The 24,282-nt window shown below is 41.2% G+C and overlaps 1 protein-coding gene across 2 annotated transcripts in view; it reads right to left on the bottom strand.

Moving 5' to 3' along the window:
- Positions 1-5,680: 5,680 nt before the first annotated feature.
- ELAVL1 (ELAV like RNA binding protein 1) overlaps positions 5,681-24,282 on the bottom strand; it is a 39,888-nt gene continuing 21,286 nt past the window's right edge. The window contains exons 3-6 of one of the 2 annotated variants that reach the window (XM_051640026.1): positions 16,858-16,961; positions 15,909-16,062; positions 13,055-13,280; positions 5,681-7,301 (exon numbers count right to left, since the gene is read on the bottom strand). In XM_051640026.1, coding sequence (XP_051495986.1) covers positions 6,977-7,301; positions 13,055-13,280; positions 15,909-16,062; positions 16,858-16,961 — 809 coding nt within the window. In that variant the 3' untranslated portion in view covers positions 5,681-6,976. Of the gene's footprint in view, positions 7,302-8,299; positions 8,719-13,054; positions 13,281-15,908; positions 16,063-16,857; positions 16,962-24,282 lie in introns of those variants that run through there. The other variant, XM_051640027.1, reaches the window with a different exon arrangement.

Below are 24,282 nucleotides of genomic sequence, written 5' to 3'. Positions count from 1 at the left end.
CAATTTCTCAAGGTTCCAGGTGGCAGTTCTACTATCACTGATTTTTCCATCATTATCAACAAATAGAATGTAAGTGCTGAAAATCCCACTCAACAGAAAAATATTTCCAGTTCAACCTTTGCAAAGTGTGATATTATAACAAGTAACTGAAGCAAGACTGAAGAAAACAGTAACAGGACTGAAAGTCAAATCCGCTCACTGGGTGTTGTGAGACCGTAAAAGGCTTCGAGTGGTTTTTAAAGCATGCAGGAGAAAGCAACACTCCAAGTTTTGTTTTACTACATAAGGCTACTACCAAAAAAAGCAAGTCACAAAAAACAAGGCAGTACCTGATCAATCTAACAGGAGACACTTCTAGAAATTAACTGCAGGTTTCACCTCTGCCGACTGGGCCCCGGAGAAGCTGCAGGACGTGCGGGTCCCGCCTCTTACAGGCAGGAGGGAGGGAATTGTTCCCCTTTTATCAACTCTGCATTTTTAAAATGAGGACGTAGAAAAGCAACCAGCTATAATAAAGACAGAAAAATCAACACTAGCCTTTTGATCTTCGTGTTTATCGGTTCTATTGTGCTGAGAATCCGCCACTGAGGAGGGCAGAGCTAGATCAGAGGAACTCGCCTACGGCACCAGCTCTTCTGCTTCCAAAGACAGAGAGATTCAAGTACCTCGGGTGACAAATTCAGTTCATGAGAAAAACCAAGTGCAGTTCTGCTAAGGGAGCTCAAAGGGAGCTGTGTTTTCTTATGCTAAATGTGAATTTGGTCCCTTCATTTTAAAGCTATTCTTAGAAGCCTACAAGTAGAAATGTTACAATAAGGTGCTTCACTGAGAGTGTTACAAAGGACACATTTCCTCATCAGAGAAGTAAAAAATATGGTAACCTTGTGACAGAGGTAGGATCAGGGCAAACTGCTCCATATTTGACTGCTGTGATCGAGCCATGAGATCAGATTGAACCATCAGTCCTTCACAAAAAGCTGTGTCTTAAAAAACCTCCCACAAACCCTAACGCTTTGCAGGTGGATCCAGCAGAGCAGCTACTTTCAATAAACACTTCCTCGTAAGACCTGTTTATTATTTTTTTAAGTGTGGGGATAATCACCAAGATTGGTTGTTTGGTTTTTTTTAAAGCACATATGTAACTATAAACTCTCCAGAGAGTAACTTGAGTTATTACAGCTTAGAATATACTGAAAAAAAAAATAAATCTCTTCTGAAATATTGGAAGAATCTCTACTTTATTGACCTTGCCCAGAACAATAAAGCAACATAAAATTATAATCAATGTCTAAGGACATTAGGGACTACTCAGTTCCAAAACTTCACATCCAAAATAATGGGTCATCTATACAGTTATTTCATCATTTTGGTGTTAACTGCTGAACATTCTTGCTATAAATGCAGCCAGGCAAATTTTTTTACAAAAGATGTTTAATTGCTTTGTATAAACAACACCACTAAAATGTTCAATGCCCTATAAAAATAGGTGTCCTCTCTGTACTGACACCCTTTGGTCACCTTGGACAAACCTAAGTGATCATAAACTGACCAATTACTTACTACTCACTGCAGTGAGAAATTTTTTCTACTTTAGTGACTTGTGTATCTCTGGAGTTTCAGTGGTTTTCATGCTGTCATGATCCAGTTGTACTGAAAAAACAACCAACCAAAGGGAAGGAAAAGGTGTGTGGACACAGCACTAGGGGCTGCTGCTCTGGATAGTGGTGTTTCCTGACTTCTCCTTCCAACCTAAAGGATGGATCCTCAAGGCCTTCTCAGTTCCAGATCTAGAGCAGAAGGGGTTGGCACAAGCTCAGCACACAGGAGGCAACATGAACTGCTTTGGCTGGGTTCCCCTCCTACATGGGGGTGCAGCTCAGCAGCATCTCACGCAAACCCAACTTTATGACGACGTAGCTTGAAGAACAACAGCAATTCACCACTTCAGCACACAGACACTGGCTAAAATGGAGACACAAGAGAACCAAACACACTAAGCTGTGCTGATTCTACTTATGTTAACAGCTTTTCTGATGTTGCCATCTCCTCATTGGAAGGAATTGGATTTGCCTCTGCAGCTCATACACAGCAACAGCAGAGTTTCCTTTTCTGGGTTTACTGTGAAATGTCCCTGTCTGCAAATGGTTATCAGAAGGTTTAAGTCGTGGTGGGACTTGTGGCTAATCTTTCTGCACAAGGCTGAATTCCATTCACAGTGGACATCTGGGAAGCAAACATACATTGCTGAGCAGGAAGAAAAACTTCTTAATAAATCAACAGACTGGAAAAGACCAAGTCTGAAGAAATTCTTCAGTGAGTTTTAATTTTGACAAAACTTTTTTTTTTACATACTAAGAAAACTTGATTTTTTCATTTTTTTCCCTTTTTTTTTTTTTAGCTTTTTTAATTCAACACTTCCATAGCCCAGAACATCTTCAGAGAAGTTTGGAGGTGGTCTTCAACCACAATCAGGACAGTTTTGCTCCTAACAAGGCATTGTCTCGTTTTTAGAGTGAAACTCAGCAGGTCTTGCAAAGACTCAAGGCTGCTCATGTGCAATTCTGGAAGGAGCTCCATAACAAGTGTGTTTAGCAGCCTTGCCTTGGCCTGGGATGATCCTTCTTGGAGTGCCAGACAAAAGTAGTATTTGAAACAAGTGGAGAAAAGAGTAAGTGCCAAGTAAGATCAGTAGAGCTTCCCTTTCAACAGAAATACCAAGATAAACCAAAGTGATACTAGAGCTAGAGGTGACAAAGCAGTAACTAAAATAACAGCAAACATTTCAACAGCTGGTGAAATTTCCTGAAAAGGTAATTGGCTTAACATTCCAAGTCCTGGTGTCTGATCCTGCCCTGGCACTGAAAGCCTTTTCATGCCACAGGAACGGAGGCAAGAAGGTGCCTGGTTTGTAGCCACCTTCTGCTGAGCTGGCCCAGGGTCAGCAGAGTGGAACCTCAGGGGGGACTCACCACCAGAAAAAGCTCCAGAAGCAAAGGCCAGTTGCTGCTCAAGTGCTAAGGAGTCACAGACAAACAAGTTCTGTGAAAGCAGTTTGAGTTTGGGACACAAAGCAAACAAGTCCCTTGGAAAAAAGAAGCCTGACAACAGCATCACTGCTCTTCCCAGATTCCCAGACTCCAGATCTGAGGCCACCTCCCCTGACCACAAGGAGATTGATGAAGCAGCCTTCTCTCCACTTTCTTTTTTAAATCAGGCAGATCAACTTCTCATCTTGTCACCAAACTTGTCTGACTGATCAAATAAGCGTAAAAAGGAAATGCTGTTGCCCAAACTGCAGGTTCACAACAGCCAGCTGGACCCCTGCAGAAACGCTGGCACAAAAACCTGCGCCCTGAGACATCACCATTGTCTTCAACATCTGCCCAGGAGATGTGGGTGGATGTGCAATAGCAGCATGTCCATAACTACATGTTCTTATCAGGAATGGTACCTGATCCTTTAGAAGCAGGTATCTAGGGGTGTCCTGCAAGGCTTCTAACCTATCCTGAAGGACCCCAAAGCATTCCCATTCAGGCATGCCCTGTTGCACACCTCCAGTAGAAGACCATCAAATCCAGGTCTTTCAAATCCAATCACCATGTCCTAATCCAGCAACCAAGACTTCCTAGTACTCTCTACCTACTTCACCTCGTGAATAATAGAAGAGGCTTCTGGTTTAAGAGAGGCCTTTGGTTTTACAAAGATCTTGCAAACGCTAAGACAGAAGTATCATCTGAAAGAAACATCTCTATTTCATCAAATTAAAGGATGAAAAAGCAGAAAGTATCCATGGTTTTTCTAAACTCACTGAGGATTAAGAGGCTAAAAGCTCTCTCAAACCAGGTATGTTCAAGAGAGCTTCAAATGAGGATATTCTGGATGACATGGGATGAAAACCAGCTGCTTGTACCTTCTGGGTAGAAAAACTGCTGGCAGATTACTTGTCAGAATTTAGCTTCCACTTCCAGAAGTTTCCTTTTGATCTTTACTAGAAGGATGCTTGGGCTGTTCTTTAGAACCAAAAGCACCAAGAATACATACACAATCCTTTCTTGACTTCAGCTATTTATGCCACGTGTTCATTGTCTGGTGCAGAACATACCTTCTTCTGGTATCAGGTCTTGATAGTTCAGCAGGACTTTTTTTCCTGGCTCAGGCAGCAGTGCTGTGCTCACATAAATTGCCTGGTAATTCTTTTCAGAGCAACTATCAAAGTAAGCTGGAATCAGATGTTTCCAAGAGAGATGCTTTCATACCACTGCTGAAACAACATCCTTGCTTCTCCTTCGTATTTATCAAAGAATGAGATATGGAAAAAACAGGGAAGCAGTCAGATGACAGTGATGCCAAAAAGCCTCCAAGAAGAGGCTTTGTCACTTAAACAAGTGACAGCTAGTGAGCTCACAGCTGTGCTGCTGTGGCTGCAACACCCAGCAGGCTTGGAATAATTATTGACACTAAGTCATCTTTAAGGTGTCATTCACTGGAAGCTTGAGCCCCCATCCAAATGCTGGGATAAACCAGCAACTCCCATTTAGTTTGAAAATTAATCTTATATGAAATAAGGGAAGAAGAAAATGACAAGAGATCGAAAGCAATTGCAGAGCCACTCCTATGGTACAGGGGGGTGAGGTTAAGAGGTGACAGGACACATAAGAGGACTTCTTGATACTCTGCAGTTTTAGCTGGGGAGAAATCCCCCAAGTGCTTCTGAATATCTCCTTGGACACAGAAAAAAGTATTGGTTGAAGTGAGAAAAGAACAGTGAGAAATTGGTGGAAACACCTGGAATAGACACTGAAGTAGAGAAGCAGAAAGCACACTTTGGGGGGTGGGAGGTGGTTGGTTGCTCTGTCACAGCCACGGTTCCACAGCTCATTGTGCTTCTCAAAAGATTGAACAGGACTGGCAGGAAAGGCTGAATGTACCAATAGCAAAAATCCCACTGGTATTCACTGCTCATGAGCTCAAAACCAGTGGGAGGCTGCTCCCCGTGCCAAGGCTTTTAGATACAGCTTCAAGTGGGCCAGTTCCAGGAGGATCAGCACCAGCATCTCCTAGGGTGCTGAAGGGTGGGAATGGAGATGGGCAGATCAGCGTGCAGAGCTGCTGATGCAGATTTCTTGGGGCTGTGCAAGACACAGATCCTACTGTAGAAGAGGAGAAAAGATTGTGAACACATGGAAGGTCAGGTAGGGATGGGTTGATAGGAGCAGGCAACATGAAACAGCCTCTGGGATTTGAAAATAAAGTCTGGGACCGGTAGAGGTTCACACAAAAAAAAGGAGACACTGCCATGAAACTGCCACTCTCCCCATTTTTGGATTTCTCTACCTGCTGGCAAAGGAAGGGAAACACTAGACCTGACAGTTGCCCAGGCCAAGTCTCTAGTGGTGCAGTTATCCTTACACAGCCTTTACCCAAGGGAGAAATCCTGCTCAGGTTTCCTACCCAACAACACCTGCAGGGTGACATCAGGCTGTGGCACACAGGTTCTGTGTGACATGTTTCTTGTGGTGCTCTTGTTCCACAAACCCTTTTTCTTCTACTCATCTGTCAAAGGAGCAACTTAAAACTCTGAAAGAGGAACTACCATTCTTTAAAACAACACTCGTTGAAAGCTGGACACTTTGTGCAATACTTAGCAAAAAAATAACAGAAAATAAAAAACAAAACAAAATTTGAGCAAAACAAAATCAAATTTAATGTTCTTAAATGCAAAAGTAAAAACAAACAAAAAACACAAAAAAGCAAAAGAAAATTAACAGAAACAGAACAACTCAAAGTTTCAAGGCAGTCTGCAGAAAACTTGGGGGATTAATCTTTAAATCTACAAATCAATGGGTTGGTTTTTTTTGTTAATATCTAACTTGCAAGTAATAAGTACTTTTCTGCTGAGTGTTCAATAAGTAAAGCTAGTTGTCAAAACAAAATCCTATTAAAATAGAAAAATCTAGCACTCATTAGAAGGGATGCGAGAAATACAATGCTCAAATGTTTATAACTGTTGGTTTTTTTTTTTTCTTTACAAAATAGAACTACCAAAGGAATTCAAACTAGAAATGATCTTTGAAAATGAGTAAGTATCTTGCTGCATTATAATGTACCAGTAAGTAGTGCACCATGCATTAAATATTTGGACAGAAGAGATTCAGTTTGATAAAGTAGCAACATATATTCACACTCTCTTTTTGGAGTTTCATTTTTGACTCTGAAATCTTCCCGGAGTTTCTTTGAAACTCTTTGGTCCATTCCTATTAGAAAGTGGGTTTTAAAAGAAATGTTTCTAAAACCTTTGAATTTTGACAGCTTGGCCACTGCTCAGTGTGCAACTTACCTCATCAATGGTGTTAAAAGTTATGCTGGCATGCTACTACTTACAAGACCTTGACTTAAAAAGCCTAATCCTCAACTATATATGTAGTCATGAATATTAATTGAGCAAACAATTTACTGTCAACTAAAACATTAGTATTTCTCAGCTTTTCTTCCATACTACTGAGTCTGGGGTAGAGAAGGTCAGGGGAATGGGTAGGAAAAACATCAAACAAAAAACCCAAGAAAATTAATTAATTCCACCTGATATTTTTCAGAAAATTCCAGTTTTTGCAGACAACATTCAATGAAACAAATGTTAGTCTCATAAGTGAAAGCATGCTTCAATTTTACCACCATCCAGAGGGTCTAGTTAATGCAAACTACTTCAGATTTCAGGGCATTTTTTAACATGTTTTCAATGAAATAACTTAAAAAGGAACTTAAAATTGGTCTAACATTGTGGGATTTCAAACATTTGAACATGTCAGTTGCATCCCAGAATATAAAACCTTTTTCACTTCTCCTTTAGACTAAGACAAACACTTGTGAAAATTGGCGCAAAATGAGTTTTACACTAACAAAAATGGTTCAACTTCTGTCACTCAATTATCTATTCCATACAAAAAAAAAAAAAAGAAAAAAAAAAAGCACGAGCAAGTTATTTGTGGGACTTGTTGGTTTTGAAGGAAACCTGTAAGATTTTGTCCCCCAGGCGGTAGCCATTAAGACTTGCTATGGCCATTGCAGCTTCTTCATAGTTTGTCATGGTCACAAAACCAAAACCTTTGCACTTGTTGGTGTTGAAATCTCGAATAACTTTCACATTGGTAACCGCACCAAAGGGGCCAAACATCTGCCAGAGGATTCCCTCATCAGCATCTTGACCAAGGTTGTAGATGAAGATACACCAGCCAGAAGATGCGTTTCCTGGAACATTTACACCAGAAAGCCCACTCATGTGATCTACACCCATAGGAGAGAACCTAGCAAATAAAAAGCACAACATTTCATGTAAAAGTTCAATTCAATCAAGCAAATTAACTTGAACGGGAAGCAACTGAGAACGAATATTTTCTACATGTACATCAAAAGTGCCAGAAAAAAAATTAATGTTTCCCCATTCAAATTGACAATCAAAGCTGCCAGGAAAAAAAAAGTTAAGTATTCCAACTAATTTACTAATAGGCAACTATTCTTAGAAACAGGCAGGCAACAGACCAGTTGCAAGGCAAGATGGTGTGATCACCTTCAGAGGGGACCTGGCCCCATCTCTGGAGCTCAGCAAGGCTGCCAGGAGTGGATCAGGCTGCCTGTGGATCAGCACAGGATTGCTGGGTTGTGAGTAACAGGCAACACCTCCTCAGAGGCCCCAGTTGCTTTAAGTCACTCTTGGGCATCTCCCACTTTTTTTGCTCAAGGAGTTTGCATCCCACATCCTACTTTTCTTGCCTTTAAAATAGCATGTTGGGAACTCTCAAGCTAAAGGATTTTTTTGGGTTTTCCAGAGCAGGGGGGCACTTTGTTTCTAGGAGTAGAGACTGTGTGGATTAATATTTTTTTTGTGGAACAGAACAAAACCTGCTGCCTTTTCCACCATAAGGCAAAGGATGGAGGCAAACACTCCCAACACCAGCAGGCTGATAAATAAGCCACAGTCATTGCTTACTTGCAGCTATCAGGCAGCTAAGGAAATATTAGCATTTCTTCTGTCAAGTTCTCACTAGCTGGGATGCCCCACATTTCTGGCTAGAGAATTTAAACCCTGGGGTTTTATTCCTTGATACCAGTTAGGCAGTTATGCTAACTGCAGTAGCTTTCAAGCATCAGAACAGCAAACCACACTGAAATACAGTTTTACAATTTCAATATGCATACATATGGTTTTCTTCTCATTAATTTTATACCAATTTCATACTAGGAAAACTTATCCGACTTTACTGAACTGCATTTTTTAAACCACCTACCCACTCCTCCCTGCCTCCTGCACAGTACCCCAGCAGTATTTATACACAACAAAAAGCCCTCTCCTTTTTATGTCTTGTTTTGTATTATATTCTTTGGTCCTACAACCCACATTTCTAATTCCCTTTTATTGTATTTCTGGTCTAGAAATTCAGAGCTTTGGGATATTTTAATGCAATACTACCAGCTGCACAGCTAAGCACTCAAAAGGTCAGGACACGTGAAAGTTAAGGTAAAAAAACAACTCAATTTGTTCCCTTATGCTTTTAAGTATGATGTGAAATTGTGAGGTCATGTGATTGTAGAAATATAATTATACTATACCAGGGGTTCCCAAACTGTGGTGTACCACTGGTGATATGCAAACCACTTAAAAGAGGTACACGTGCTGCTCTCTGCCAAGAACATGGCGGTGGCAGATCCTGATTCTCTGCTGACCTGGAGAAAACAGGGAATGGATGTCTGGGCAGTGAACACTGCATTAAGTGCCAAACACTTCCCCACTGATTTTTTTTTCTTGCCCTGCCTAAAGACAGGAGCTGCTGCTGTCTTGATTTGGAAGGGAGGGCTGAGGGGAGTGTGTACGGGGAGGAGGGGAGCAGAGCTGCAGCAGCACACTGACCCGGGCAGTGGCACCTTGGCTGATGCACTCACACAAGAGCACCAGGCAGGCACCAGCTCCCCCCAAGGCTCTGCTGCTCAGACCTCATTTCCTTGGACACCTGAGCTATCAGACCCTCCTGGACCCAGAGCAGGGGGTTTTGGTGGCACAGCCCCTGTCCCCTCCAGCAGCCCCAGCTGCCTCCCTGTGCTGGTGGCCCCGGAGCAGTGGGACACACCTGAGCTCCAACCACATGGCCCCACTGCCACTACTGCCAGCCCCAAGCAAATCCAAACTGGGGAATCTTTGTGCTATGGTAAAACTGTAGAAGCAGTTAAGAGCACCAGAATGTGAATGAGACGCACTAATTCATGTGATCTGATGATTATGTGACATATCTACTATTTATTTTGCTTTTATATAAAAATGTTCGTGTGTTTGCATGCTTTTACAGGCTTACTTCTTCTGACAGGCACCTTCAGCTCTGTAGCTTCTTTCCATTTGAGTAATGGTCTGGCAGAATGTATTTATCTGAGTATCTGGGAAGTTTGCATCTCAACAGATCACCAGTCTTGAGTTCCTGCTCACATATCCAGGGAGCAGAAAACCCCAACGCTCAGAATTGCTACGTTGGTTCCAACAGTCAGGGTAGCTCTGAACCCGCCTGCTATAAAAGCCTCAGGCTCTGCCCACAAGCCCAGATCAAAGGCACATCAAGGATTGGAAACACACACAGAAGAGCAGCTGGGGGTTGAACACAGGAAGACAACAATCTGTTTGCATATTACAGGCAAAATTACTTAAAATAGCAAGTACCTCTGTTCTTTCGATACACTAATTTTCAAACAGATTCTCTTCTCTTCCTGCTTTGACTCACAAAAATGTTCCAGGCTTACTAAAAAAACCCAACAGGGTAAAAATATCCCTAAAAGACTTGAAAAGTCATTTCAAAAAAACAACCCTATGAGATACCACCTTATACACAAAATCCCTCTTACCCAGATCTAACATGACTCTCCAGAGAAGCTCTGCAGGTTCACATAAAAAGAAACCTTTTACAACCGTTTCTGGCTGGTTAAAAAGCAACCACCAAATAAAAAAATGTGCAAAGGTGACAGAAGACACATTGCTTTAGCAACCCTTCCTAAGCACCTGCAGATGATGGTTCTTTTAGGTCATGCTAACCTCAAAACTCCCAAGAATTTCTGACGTCAAGTATCAACACACTAATATTTTAATTGTAATATTTTTCAATTTATAAGCTTCCTATTCATATGAATGAACTTCTGCTCTGCTGAGACACACCAATTCATTGAACAGATCCTGGGATTATTGTAACACTATGGAACAATCTCAGAAGTGACACTCCTAAACAAAGTTTTTTAGTTCCATGGAAGTCCTATAAACCCTTTTTGCTGAGTTCTTCTCACTGCAACCTGAGAACAGCTACATTCAGCATCACAGGTGGGAGCCAACCCACAGCTTCCACAATACTCATACGCTGTAATATTTTTAATACTATCCTATGTTGCCTTGGCACCAGAGCTTGGCATTTTAAAAATTTTTAATACTCCCACAAAGAGCAGGAGTTCAACTATGCTGATACTGGTCATGCCTCCTGTCTTCCCCACAAGCCACTTTTTCTGCTATACCCTGACACAGACAGGAATTATCTACTGTGTACAAAACAAGTCTTGTTGAGCATTCAGCAACACAAGCTTTAAGCATTCAATAACGGGGTATTAAACCAAAGAGCCACATATCAGAGCAGCAGCAACTGAAATAAGGACTTTCAGTGCCACATTCTTCTGGAACTTGCATGAAATGCTACTCTGGATGAAATGTTTCCTTCTGTGGCATTCTCACCACAGACAGCTTGCATCCAAATCACAAATTGGCTTCAAAGCTCAAAACTTAAACTATTTTAGTAGAGTGAAACCAAACAGGTGTGTGGGAGCTATCCCAGTAACAATGCCAGTGACAGGGTTAAATCTTCTAGACCCTTCTTGCATTTCCTCTTGGTCAAAGAATTACCAACAAGTAACTCCCCTTCAGGTATTTTGGACCTAACTCATGGACTCTGATATGAGGAGAAACATGCCCATCAAAACAAGCAGCAACTGGCTTCAGCCCTGACCAAATCTGAAAGTAAAACCAGCTGAACTGGGAATATTTTGAGATTTGATAAAACATTCTTCTAGCATTCAGCTCTGGTAAAAGCCCAGGACCTGAGGGGACTTAGGCCAGCCACATCAGCTTCAGGAGATAAACTCCTTAATTTCATCTGAGTTCAATAACTAAAGATCTGCTCTCCTGTTGAAGCTTACTGGAAAGAAATGCTTGCCCCAGATGTTTTATTTATCCTCCAAACAATGCCATGCTGTGTTCTGGATTCCTTCTGGAGGGAAAGAGCAGGAGGCCAACCCCACACTCCGGTGGGACAAGGCACTCAGATCAGTTCCTGATGAGAACCACAAATACCACAGGAACTACAAAAGATTAAGGGAACATGAAACAAAGGGTCTAAGCGGTATCTGTAGGAAATTAATAATTACAAATTAGAAATACTAAAGGCTTAATCCTGGATTTAAAGGGATATGATGGCATGAGATGAAGTGTAATCAAAATGTCAGTTTAAGTATTCAACCTCTGCATAGCAGAGACCACAGCTGTAATTTATACAGACTGTGAGCCCTTTGGAAGCAGCTTATCCTTTCATCATGTTTTGTTGACTACACAAAACAAACAAGACTCAGTCCAGCCTACGGTTCCTAAGCTTTAGCACAGTATGAATAATCATAACTCATTAAATTCAGCATCATTTACAGAGGGCTCAATAAAAAACTTGCAGTTAACACCAAAAGGTGGGAAGAAAAAGGACTGTGGCATGGTGCATGTATGCATGTGACTGAGAAAAGTGAGCTTTGTAATGGTCAGTTCTTGTCTTCAAGTGAACTGGTGAATCCTGTCTCCACAGCCCAAAGAAGCTGTGGCTGCCCCATCCCTGGCAGTGCTGAAGGGCAGGTTGGATGGGGCTTGGAGCAACCTGGGCTGATGGGAGGTGTCCCTGCCCATGCAGGGGGGTTGGAACTGGATCATCTTTAAGGTCCCTTCCAGCCCTAGCCATTCTACAATGATGATGACCTCTGGAAACCCTCTAGCAGACCTCTCTGGTCAAAGCAGGGACAACTAGAGAGCAGGTTACTCAGGCCTGTTCCAGCCAAATTTTGAGCAACCCCAATGTCCACTGTCTTTGGGCAACCTGTTGAATCATCCTTAGTGTGGAAGAGAAGATGAGTATAAAGGACTAATTCTCCTTGGAGACACTCCACCTCGCTGTTATTAAAAAGCTGAGATACAGCCTTATGGAAAGGTCCCAGCACTAGTGGGACAGCAGCACTGCAGAATGTTTCTCAAGGCTTTTGTCCCAATTTGCTGAGCTAACTGACACCTCAGAGGATCAAGAAAAAAACAAACTCTCAGCAGGCCAACACCACTTTCAGAAACTCTCACAAACACTTCTCATGATAAAGCCAATTACAGATCTGCAAGACAATAAATAAAACACATTTTCCAGAGCACAGTCCAACTATCAACACCCTTCTGTGAACAACTGAGGCAGTTCTCAAAGGCAAAATACACAGTATCTTCCACAGCTCAGGAAACAAACAGAATGTTGCAATTAATCATCTCCCTGAACTTAGAAGGACTCAAGAATAAAGAACACTGCAAAGCTCGAGATGCAGGAAGAAATCCCACAAAATCTCTTGGTCAAAAATGTTTCCTTATTTTATCTCCCTGCTGGAACCAATGGTTCAGAGCTTTAATTAACTTGCCAAATTATATCTGCAATCAGATATATGGATTAGAGAATGGGGATCTGTTGAGACAGGCAACTACCAATACCCATCTGGAATCTGCTACTTCCCATCATCAGCAACAGCCACCGTAGCGTGTGTACCTTGACCCAATTCACTTCCAGATAAATATTACAACTACATCTTTCATCATCTTTTAATTCAACGATTTATTTACAGAACACTGCAGGACACGGAGTGCACTGATGGCTTCATTCACACACGAAGATATGACTGCCCAGCTTTCAGAGGACAGTTGCCCAGAAGGACACGGGTACAGCCTTAAACGCATTCGGTTTTTTTCTTCCTAACCTACCTGAATCTTTGCGCCTGGTGATGCACTGGCCCTCCAAACCGTCGAGCTGGTGAATGACACAGCTGCGACAACAGTGCCACATTTTTGTTCTGGTTAGGGTTGGCTGCAAACTTCACTGTAATGGGCTCGGAGGAACCTGGGGGTTTGTGACCATTGAAATTTGTAATTGCCTCTTCTGCTTCTGACCTTTTGTCAAACCGGATAAATGCGACCCCTCTGGATAAACCTTGTAACCAAACCAATAAAAAAAACAAAACAAAACAAAAATAAAAGAAATGGAAGTTCAGAATAAACTCAAAATAACTAATAAGCAAAAAACAAAAAAGTTCAATATTTCTATGGTCACAGCTTTCAAGTTGGCTACACTTACTAATGTTTCTTCAGCAGCTATAGGAGAAAGTACAGCATTAGGAAACAAATGGCAAATAAACACTTTCATTTCAGCTTTAACAACCCCAGTGACTAAAACAATTTAAAAACCCAAACAATGTGGCAGAATTCCATTAAATCCATCATCAACTGACATTTTCATTAATAAAAAAACCTCCCAACATTTAAAACAAATTCCACAAAAAAGAAAAAAGATAATTAATTCCACCCTTCGCTTTGATTATTTTATCACTAAAAAGCATCACAAAATTAACACTGATTTTTCCAAGTACTTTTCATTTTCCACACTGAAAACACTGTGGTTCATAGATGAAGGCATGAAGGTCTGACTTAAATATTAAAGTAGTTGAACCTTCTGTAATGAAGAGATCATTTCATCTACATCATAAATAACAATTCTTGTTTACTGCATGTTGGTAAGTTTTTCGAGATCTTGCTGGTTACTTCCCAGACAGAGGCTGGACAAGATGGGCCCATCAAATTAGAGCTGACAGCACTATCTGCTCCAGAGCCTTCCCATGGTGGGAGGGAGCACGTGCCCACCCCAGAGAGGAGCAGCACAGTAGGATGGCCCAGGAGCCAGCAAGAACAACCCCAGAGCCCAACACCCTGTTACTGCTACTACACTGTTCATCTTAGTGCTTCTCACTTCATCTAGTGTTCATTTAAAAATATAAATACAGTAGAAAGCATATTTCAAAAAAGATTAATTCTCAAAAGCCAGAGAACAACCTGTGCTAAGAAGGTACACAAATTAAAATCTGTCCTACTTGGGACTAGAGAAAGACATGAAAGGCAGGTTTTAAAGCCAAGGCTTGGCTACATTCTTGAAGTGAAAAGAAACAGGCTATGCAGGCACTAAACTTTCTGATGTCAGTGGAGCACAGTTCTTCAAATAACACATGATGAAGGTTATTTGAAAGCAGGTGGTATATTCTGAGCTGATACTGAACTGGGCAGCATCATGCCTTGGCACACTCAACGAAAACTAGACTATTCCTGCAGAGATTTTAACTGTGTAACTTCTGTCATCCCACTGCATGGCTCTGCTGAAGACAGATGTTGGCCATCTAGACTCCACTGGCAGACAGGGAAGGATGACTGTTCTGGACACTTGTATCAGTGACTTTTCTATGCTCCAGAAGTCTCTCATTCTTGCTTCTACCTATAGTAGTCAGCTAGAGAACTGGCTCTAGAGACAGAACCACAGAGATATCAAAGTTGGACAAAATTAATCCTTCTCTCTAGGATAGGATTTCCCTCACTCAACACTGGAGTGTCTGCAGTGTCAGCACCCTGAACTTGCTGAGTCCTCTCGTATTTCTTTCATGCACAATCACATTTACAGTGTGGTCTGACCAAATTGTTTCTTACTTACACTTAAAAGAAGCTGCCCACACGAGGAGCTACCTCTGGTGGAGATACTTAACATTGTAAACTTTAGCATTTAGTCAGATTAGTCCCACCAAAAGCTGTTGATGGCCTACTCTAAATTACAGCAGATTCCTCACAGAGCATGAAAGCTGCTGTCTAACTACTGTGTATAAACATGCATAATACCATATTTAAATGTTAAATGTGGAATTGTTGGAATTAGGTTATCTCTATTATAATATAACACATGCATAACCAATGAAAAAAGTGTATTTGTAGAAGTTCTCCCCAAATTCATACATGACATACAGGCTACAGGAAAAAACACAGAACACCTAAAGTTACAGGATAAGCCAAACTCTTCAGTTAGACAGACTGACATAATTAGGTAAGAAACTAAAACTCTGAAAACACCTTGTTACACTGAGTCAGAATTACATTATAAAGGAAATCCTTAACTCTGGCCTCCCCTGAGCTGAGTGCTTAACTAAGCAACTTCTCCCCTTTTTTTTATATAAACAAAATATATTGAGAAAATTCAAGAGGGTAGTACTAGGTGTATTATGTTAATTCTTCTGGTTAGCAGTAACCACAAAGGACTAAGACACCTCAAATGTTTTAAAATATGAGGAAATTGTGTGAGTTCCAGGTTGATATGAAAGACAAAACACATGATTGCTTTGCTTTTTATAGCTAACTATGGCCTGGAATTTACCTGAGGCTCATAGTTGCATCTGTGTAAAGGTAAGGTCAGCACTCCAGATTACAAACACTGCCCTGCAGTAACATCGAGTGTCACAGCAGGAGAGGAGATGAGGCAAATCAGCAGCTCAGCCTGGTAAAACTGACAATAATAGCATAAAATATGCTAAGAGGTTTACACTGTAAGCTAGCAAAGGAGGCAGCGTTAAGTCATCCTGTGTTTTAACAGCATCAACAGAAAAGGACACCCTACTCAAACTATTTCAGTGGCTGGCACCAGATGTCATGGTTAGTTTGTGAAAGTCTAGTTTAGGAACTCCCAGTCAGTGAAAAATGTTAAAACATGCTGCTCATTACAGTTGTGTGAAGCTAGTGCAACAGAGCTCACCTGTAGTTTGATCCACAAGCACACGCGAGTTAATGATGCGTCCAAAACGTGAGAACATATCTTCTACATCTTTCTGTGTCATTGACCTTGGTAGTCCACTAATATATAAATTAGCATCCTTGATAACTTCAGAACTTGGACGAGCATAGGAAACCTTTAAAAAGAAAAGTAAAAAAGGTATGTCCAGGGTTTAATAGAAAAGAGTGATTTGTCATGAGTCACTTTCATTTATACCCCACTAAGCAATGTAGGCATTTTTGAGTTCAAAACAGCAAAAGAGGGATAAGGCAGAGAGAAACTGCCACAACAAAAAGAAAAGTCACATCCCTATATAACTTAATTCATTTTGGACTAATCCAACATATAAAGAACATAGTGGCATTGCTATAGCAGTCAACTAATACCAATGCCAACAAACATATTTGCTGTGTCCAAGAATCTCTTTCTGAAGCTCTGATTCAGGTACCAGATCTGTCAGTAACCAGCACCAAGAACTTGTGCTGTCAGTACGTTTTTTTTAAAGACTCATAAGACTCATTTTACTAGGTGGAGTGCAGTTTTCTATCTTAATTTCTGCTACTAGATAAAGTTACAAATATCACCAAAGCAGGAGAGTTCTCTTACACATACAGCACTAGCTGTTATTTCAAAAAAGAGGGCATGTTTATTAACATGATTTAAAACAGGGATCAAGAACCTGAGAGTTCAAACATCTGGCAACTATTTGGAATATTTCCATCTACTGCTGTAAAAGTGATGGGAATTAAAAAAAGGGAAGATTTTAATACAAAGCTGTTACAAAAGCCAAGAGGATTCACAGCTCACTTTACTACTCTTCTCCCAGGGTCCACCTCTCTTGCAGTTGGGAGAGCACACAAGCCACCAAAATGAAGTTTATTAGAATGCCATTTTCACAGAAGACAGGAAAAAAGAAATCTAGACATCCTACCTTGATAGTTTTTGACTGAAGTCTGAGGCCATTCAGTGTGTTTATTGCTCTTTCAGCATCTTTTGCAGTAACGTAGTTCACAAAGCCATAGCCTAAGCTGTGTCCTACACGGAAGAACATTTTTTAAATTAATTCTAACAAAGTTATCACTATGAGAAGTAAAGGAGACACAAATGAGGAAAAAGTAAACTCAACATCAACATAATCCACACAGAAAATACTCAAATAGGCCAGAGAAGTTTCTCAAGGCTGGAATACATCATAGAAGTAACTGAAAGTTCTTTCTTTTGCTACTTTGGACACCCCTCTGCTCTCAAGGACAGTGTGTATCAGGCAGCTGCAAATGATCCATCAACAGTAAGAAATTCAAGATTAAAATACCAACTCTGAGCAGTCTTGTCAACTCCATGAGTGTGTAACAAACTTTGTAACACAAAAACCTTTGTAGATAAAGAGCTGAAACTGAGCAAGGGTCAATGGGTTAAATGCTGGGTAAGAAATCATCAGGCTACTTATTTCTGAGCAGCTATTCCAAACTTCATTCCTGGAGACAAGAGGAAAAAAGGAGTTTTCAATCCTTCACACATTCCTACAGCTCATGAACAGCAAGTCTTCCAAACACAGGATGAAAGTGAAGAGTGAAAAATTGTCTTAAATACAGACAATCCCTGTAGTATTACTTTATGTAGGTTTACTCTTCACTCTTACAAAAAATAATTTTATAATATTATAAATCTTTAAAACATTTAAGGCAAAGGATGTGTCTTTGGATATGCTCTTGTTCTGCTTCCATCTCCAACCTCCATAAGTGCTACTATCCATTATAACACTACATACTAAGATGATTTTGGGTTGCAACTTCCTAACAACTAGAGGCTCTTATCACTGTAGACCTAAAAATAACTAACATACTTCCAAGGCTGTCTCGGTGCAAGAAAGCAACTCCCATTCTATACAGACACACCTTTTTCAGAAAACTTCTCCTTGTCTCAGTCAGATCAATGGAATTTGCTAAAGAAAAGTGTAAGCAGGCACAGAAGAATGTGCTAGTTTACTTTAACAATATACTATTTTAAAGTTAATATTAGGCTCCATTGTTAGGCTTGAGAACACTAGAAGACACAGTTAATCATTATAGTAGAGGATTCTCTTCTGAAACATAGTCCTTTTTTAGTCACACAGTGTGGTTCCACAATAGTCTTAGCAGGCAAGGAAGTTTTTTTTACACTTTCCAGATGTTTCAGACCACCAAATATACCACCCCCAAAAAAACAAACCAAACCACCAAACAAAAAAAAAATTGGCAAGAGTCAAATGGTGATCACCTTAGCACAAAATGTTAAAGAAACTGAAGCAAAGTGCTGTAACAGACACTGCAGATTGACTCCATCTACTGAAGGAACCCAGTCCTGGAGTTTCAAAGGCTCCCAGGACAGAGGAAGCTCCAGCCAACCCTCAGCGTTATTCCTAACAGCATCCATGACAGATTAACTGCAGAACAAATCCAACAGCACAACTCCCTGGCATGTCCTCTGCCTTTGTCTGCTTTGTTGTGACTCCTAATAGACCAGCAACTCATCTAAACCCAAATAATGTCACTGCCTGTTTCCTAATACACTCCTCATATAAACAGTCCCAGTTAATTTTTACAGCCTGCTAAAGCTCTTGGAAGCAGCCAGCTCCGTGTTCTACCCTCATACAGGAACAATATCCTGTTCACTTACAGACCCAGTGTTAAAACATCTCCACTAGCACAGATCATCCACTAGCATGATGACAGATCCTTCTGCACAACTGGAAGGCAAATCATTCTTTGATGGCCAAACAGGACTTAACATCTGCACAGGACACAAATAAATGCAATAAAAGCAAGATCTTAGACACCAGCTTCTGCACCTTCATCCTTTAAAGACCTACAGATAACACTGCTCAGGATGTTGCACTTACCTTACATGCACCTACAGCATGGTTTTTGTAGATTTCTTTATAACATTAATTTTCTACTTTATTAGTTAGAGATGGTTAATCATTTAGATCAAATCTGGTTAGTCCACAATCACTTACCTACTGAGATTCCTTTCCTCTGACAAAGAAAACAAATAATTTAACAATTAGGAAAATGTTTAGCACCTGAACCCTGGCTTGTTTCTCCAGTAGCTGACCAAGAAAAAGGTTCAAGAGGGAACAAATATCACCCAGACAATAGGCAACTACTTTTTCCTTCTTAAGAGGGTGGGAAGAGCCCAACACCTCTCACAGGTCCAGCATGCCAGCACCTGCTCTGAAAGCTGCTTTATAGATATTTTCAGTCAGCCCCAAAAGCCACATAAATGTGAACATTCTGGCAAACTACTAATAGAACCAGCTCCTAATCAAGTTTATGGAAATAGGCCCTTGAAGATCAGGGAAACAGACTTCAAGACTAATCCCTCTGAGTCTGAACCACTGAGCACTGGCAGTCAGGGCTGTCACTCCTCAGGTGGATGGAAGGAAGTGACCAGATTCTCCTGGCAGGGGAAGAGGAGCAGGATTCCACACCATATACATTTATTAAGCTATCTTTAGTACTCTGAGTCATGGAGATCAGAGGCTCAGTCTATGACTAGTGCAAGTAAGTTTCTTTCCCTGCTTTCCAGCAACAAGTTCCCAGGGAACCCAGCAGGCAGGCAGCCCGTGCTTACCAGCAGCTCTCCTGCAAAGCACCACACATGCTATACATCTGTGCACTCTTTGAGATCAGTGACAAGGAAGATGAAGCTACTTAAGTTTTGGTTTCATCCTGTATGTAACAGTGCTCATAGGCACACAGGACCTAAGGGACCACAGTCCCTGTAATCACAAACAGTACATACTCCCTTTCCCTAAAACATGAGCAGCTTCACATCAAAAGCAGTTAGATTATCATCCCAGGCACTGATTGAAAGCAAGTTCTACAACCCCCTCCTCCAACACTCTCCTTTTCTCAGTGCAGGACTTCATACTTCACATCCACTTGGTTCTTGTGCAAATACTGTCCTTGAGCTTACACATGCTTACCCTTCCAAGTGCCTGTACCCAAAGTAGACACAAGCAGTGACAATATCCCCTTGGCCTTCTTCACTGTTTTTGTCTTGAGTGAAATTCCTTCTCCACTTCTAATTTTATACAGGCTGCTCAATGACTGCTCCTTATCAAAGAGTTTGAAATCCCCAAGAAGAGAGAGCAGGGACATAACAGGTTTAACAGAAACAAACCCAGAACAAAAAAAGAAGGGTCTAAAAAGTGGCAGGATTACAACAGTTGCCAGGTTCTCTCATATTTGCTGTAGGCATTTGTGTAGTTCATACTAAGACCCAGAAATTACAGCCCTGGTAACTTTTACCTATTATTAGATAAGAAAATATGAATTACCTATCTTTCTCTAAGAAAAACTAGAATATAGATCTTCCCTCTTACATTATACTCATCCCCTTTAAATTGTATCAGTGTAACATGACTTTACGGTCCTTAAGTGCTAAAAACAAACCAAAAACAACCAACAAACCCCAACCCACACAAAATTGACAACATATATTCACTTATCTTGTTCTAAATACTTAAACTATCAGCCTCAGTCACTTCCTGCTGTTCAGTTACTAGTTTTAATCTCTAAACAGACTAGGATATCTGACTCACAACAGTTCTGTCACTGCAAGAGGCATGTTCCACTGTACCCCTGATAGATCACTCTCCAGGAATGCTCTCTACTTCACAGTTTTACTCCTTATTCCCTTCTCTTAACCAGCACAAACTACCTTATTCCTTCTAGGGCACTGTCATAAAACATACAAGGAATCAGCATTTACACAGCATTATGGTTTATGTCAAGTGTTTATCCCCAGCAATGGGACAAGTTGCTTGCTTGATCATGATCTTAAGAGCCTGTTAGAAACCTATTATGTAAAATAAGGCAGTACTGTAACAGTTCAAGCTATTTTTGGATAGCAATAAGAAACGCTTTTAAATAAAAGCTTACATATACATAACGCAAAGCTAATAAAGAGATTTTTAAAAAAGGAACAAGTAGGTCCTTATCTGGATAAATAATTAACAAACTAGGTTTTAAGCAAACTACTATACTTCAGCAGAAACAATCTAGTTTTGTTCCCATGATAAAAAGCCCTTTCATGAAGGCAGCACTCGTTTTCTTTCTGTGCATCACTTGGTTTTCTGTCCATGTCCTTGCTTCCTGTCCCAGCTCCCTGACTCACTGCTTCAGTTCTGAGCTCCTTTCTTATTCCCCTCCTGCTCCCAACTGACAACTCTGCTCCCACCTCTAAGTCCAACATGAGACCAGAGCTCATACTTATTTCCCACTTCCCCCAGAAGCAGTTAATACAGATTCTCCTCATTCTATCCTGCAAGAAAACCTAAATTTAAACCTGGCTCCTGTTATGTCACAGCACCTCAGTACTAAGGCGTTTTAGTTTAGAGTTTCGTTTTCTGAACAGTGTTTTGAGATTAAATTTAAACAGTCCAAGTAAATAACACAGAAGGATGGAACATATCTCATTAAACATCACTGGATGTAGCATCTTGGAAAGTGAGTTGGGTTTGGCTGCTTTTTTTCTTTGGCTTCACAAAATGTGCTGAGAGTGATAACCAGAGAGCTTAAATATTTATGAATGCATGAAGAAATACCATGTGCAAATACCAGCTCTCAATGTGCTGAAAAAGCAGAATTCAATGCAGTGACTCTATAGTTTCAGAGGATGAGGACAGATTAAAAGTGCTCAGATGTGCCTTGTGTGGGCTCTGTGGTACAGTCACACCACATGTACACACATCATCACATCAACCTTGAAAGAAATGCATCCAACTTCCCAAAGCAAGGGTTATGCCAATGGAGAAGTGCAGCAAGGAGGGACGGGCAGAACAAATGATCAAGAGGTTATATGCTAACCCCAAGTCTAACACTACACAGACAGCATCTTTTGTTTCCTAACATCCTAACACCCAGGAAGCCAAGCAGATGTGTCAGCAGAGCAGCCTAGCTAAGCAGGGAGTCATGGCAGAGCTTCAGGGCAAACAGGCAGGAGATGGAAGACAGCCTAGAAAAGGAGGAATTTTGAAACACTGTCCACTCAGCCTCAGGAAAGCCAGAGTTCAACTGCAGCTGAGACTTGAAAAGAATGCAAACAAACAAAAAATATTATCAAGGGTCTGAGGAGCACAAGGCTGAAAAGAGAATGTGGGACATCAGCTGAGCAGAATGTGTGATTTGGTGAGAGAAGGAGATGCCTTATTGTCTCACTCTTCACCAAAAAAGTCCAAGCAGCCTCTGCACTTAGGGAAGGGTTCACAGACAGGTGGGTGAAGATCAAGTCAGGGACTGATTGGTTCAGAGAACCTGACCCATACAAGTCCATGAGACAAAATCAGCTCTAAAGGTGCTGAGACACCAAGCTCACATCCTGGCCAAAACTGCCGACATCTCTGAATGGAAACTGGAAGAGGTCCCAGCAACTACAAGATGACAAATGCCACAGCCATCTTCAAAAAAGAGACAGAAATAAACAAAAAACCTTACAGCACAGGTATGCCTGCAACATGGGGAGTTTTGCAGGATCTGTCCTGGGACCCGCTGTTTAACTTCTTATCCACGACCTGGAGGGGGTGATGGAAGCTTGCTCTCACCGGATTGGAGATGACACCAGGTTGGGAGGAGCCTGTCAATACACTGAAGGGCAGGGCTGCCACCCAGAGGGACCTAAACATGCTGGGAAAATGGACCAACAGGCACCTTATGAAACGCAGCAAGAGCAAACACAAAGTCCTGATCAAGGAAGAAATCATGGCAACAACCCAGAGGAGAGCAGCTCTGTGGAAAAGGACCTGGGAATCATGGTGCCAGCAGTGCACCGTGACATCCTGTGTTGCACTAACAGAACTACAGCCAGGAGACAGTAGGAAAAGATCAACCCCCTTTATTCAACACTCACTAGGCCCCACTGAAAACACTGCATCCAACTGCCAATGTCCCCAGTACCAGAAAGACATTGATAAACTGGAACAAGCTCAGCAAAGGGCCACCTAGATCCTTAGGGGACTGGAGCATGTGGAGGTTTACAAGATCAAAGTCCTGAGCAACTGATCTCACAGCTGACTGCTCTGCACAGCAGGCTGGACTAGTGTCCCTTAAAACTGCACATTCTATGATCCCAAATAACAGAACAAGGAACTCAACATTACATTTATCTGAGGTTCTTCCACAGAACAAGGTCCTTCTGTATGAAGACAGCTTACACACACACTTCATCTAAGTAGGGATGTAACAGAAGTAAATATTAAAGGTTTACAGATGGTGAAGAATCACACATTTCCTCTTCCAGACAATATTTTCTCCCATTCATGAAACCATTCCTAAATTCTGAGTTTCTTTCTAGTGTAGTCCTTAAAGCAGCACCTGGAATTGCCAAAACTGCTACGTGGCTGGCAACACAGACTGCCAATTTTAGTGGACTAGTTATTCTAGAAATGTGACACAAGCACCTGCTCCCATTGTTTATGTCTAATTAGAATAATAGAATCACAGAATTGTCAGGTTTGGAAAAGACCTCACTTCTGTAGGTTTTCCAGTAGTTTTCTTGTCATTTTTTTTGCCTTCTGGGCTCAGGAGAAGATGCTGGTTTCTAGCTCCTCCTTATGTACTTCAGCCCAATGTTAAGTTTGTCCCACATCATAACTGTAACCACTTTTTCACTTTAATATTCTAAATGCCAACTTCAGAACTTGACACATTCTACATACACTGCTTGGCTCAACTTTGGACACAACCAGTTGCTATTCACCACCTCCCTGCCAGTTTGTTTTCATACTACAAGGTGTCCTTAGAAAAAAAGGAAAAGAAAGCAGCTTCTTGAAGGATTTTTGTCAAAATATTTTTGGATGTGAACATCTCAAGTATTTAATCACTGGTCTTCAAAACTAACAGTAGATGGGCATGATTTTTCATACAAGTCTATGCTGATCAAACCCTCTGATCACAATATAGAATCATAAAGGGTGGAAAAGACCTTCAAGATCATTGAGTCCACCTGTAATCAACAACCACTAAACTCTATCCTGAAGTGCCACATCTAAATGCTTCTTGAACACCTCTACGACTGGTGACTCCATCACTTTCCTGGAAAGCCCATTCCAAGGCCTCACCACTCTTCCAGTAAAGAAATTACAGAATCATAGGATCATAGGAGTGATTCTATTTATTACTAGTCCATCACAGAGCTCACAGCATATTTCTGAAAACACAGGGAACATTCCCTACGACCAGTCCTTCACTAAAGACAGATGATGTATCTCAGCTACTCTGAAAACACATGAATCTGCAGCTAAAATCCATAGCCTGAACCAAAATGGTTCTCTTGATCCAGTCCCCAAGCAGCCAGTCCTCCATTCTTCAGCCAC

This window comes from Apus apus, chromosome 24, assembly GCF_020740795.1.
Source record: "Apus apus isolate bApuApu2 chromosome 24, bApuApu2.pri.cur, whole genome shotgun sequence".
In the NCBI taxonomy this organism is placed as follows: domain Eukaryota; kingdom Metazoa; phylum Chordata; class Aves; order Apodiformes; family Apodidae; genus Apus; species Apus apus.
This window is presented reverse-complemented; position numbering and strand designations above follow the sequence as displayed.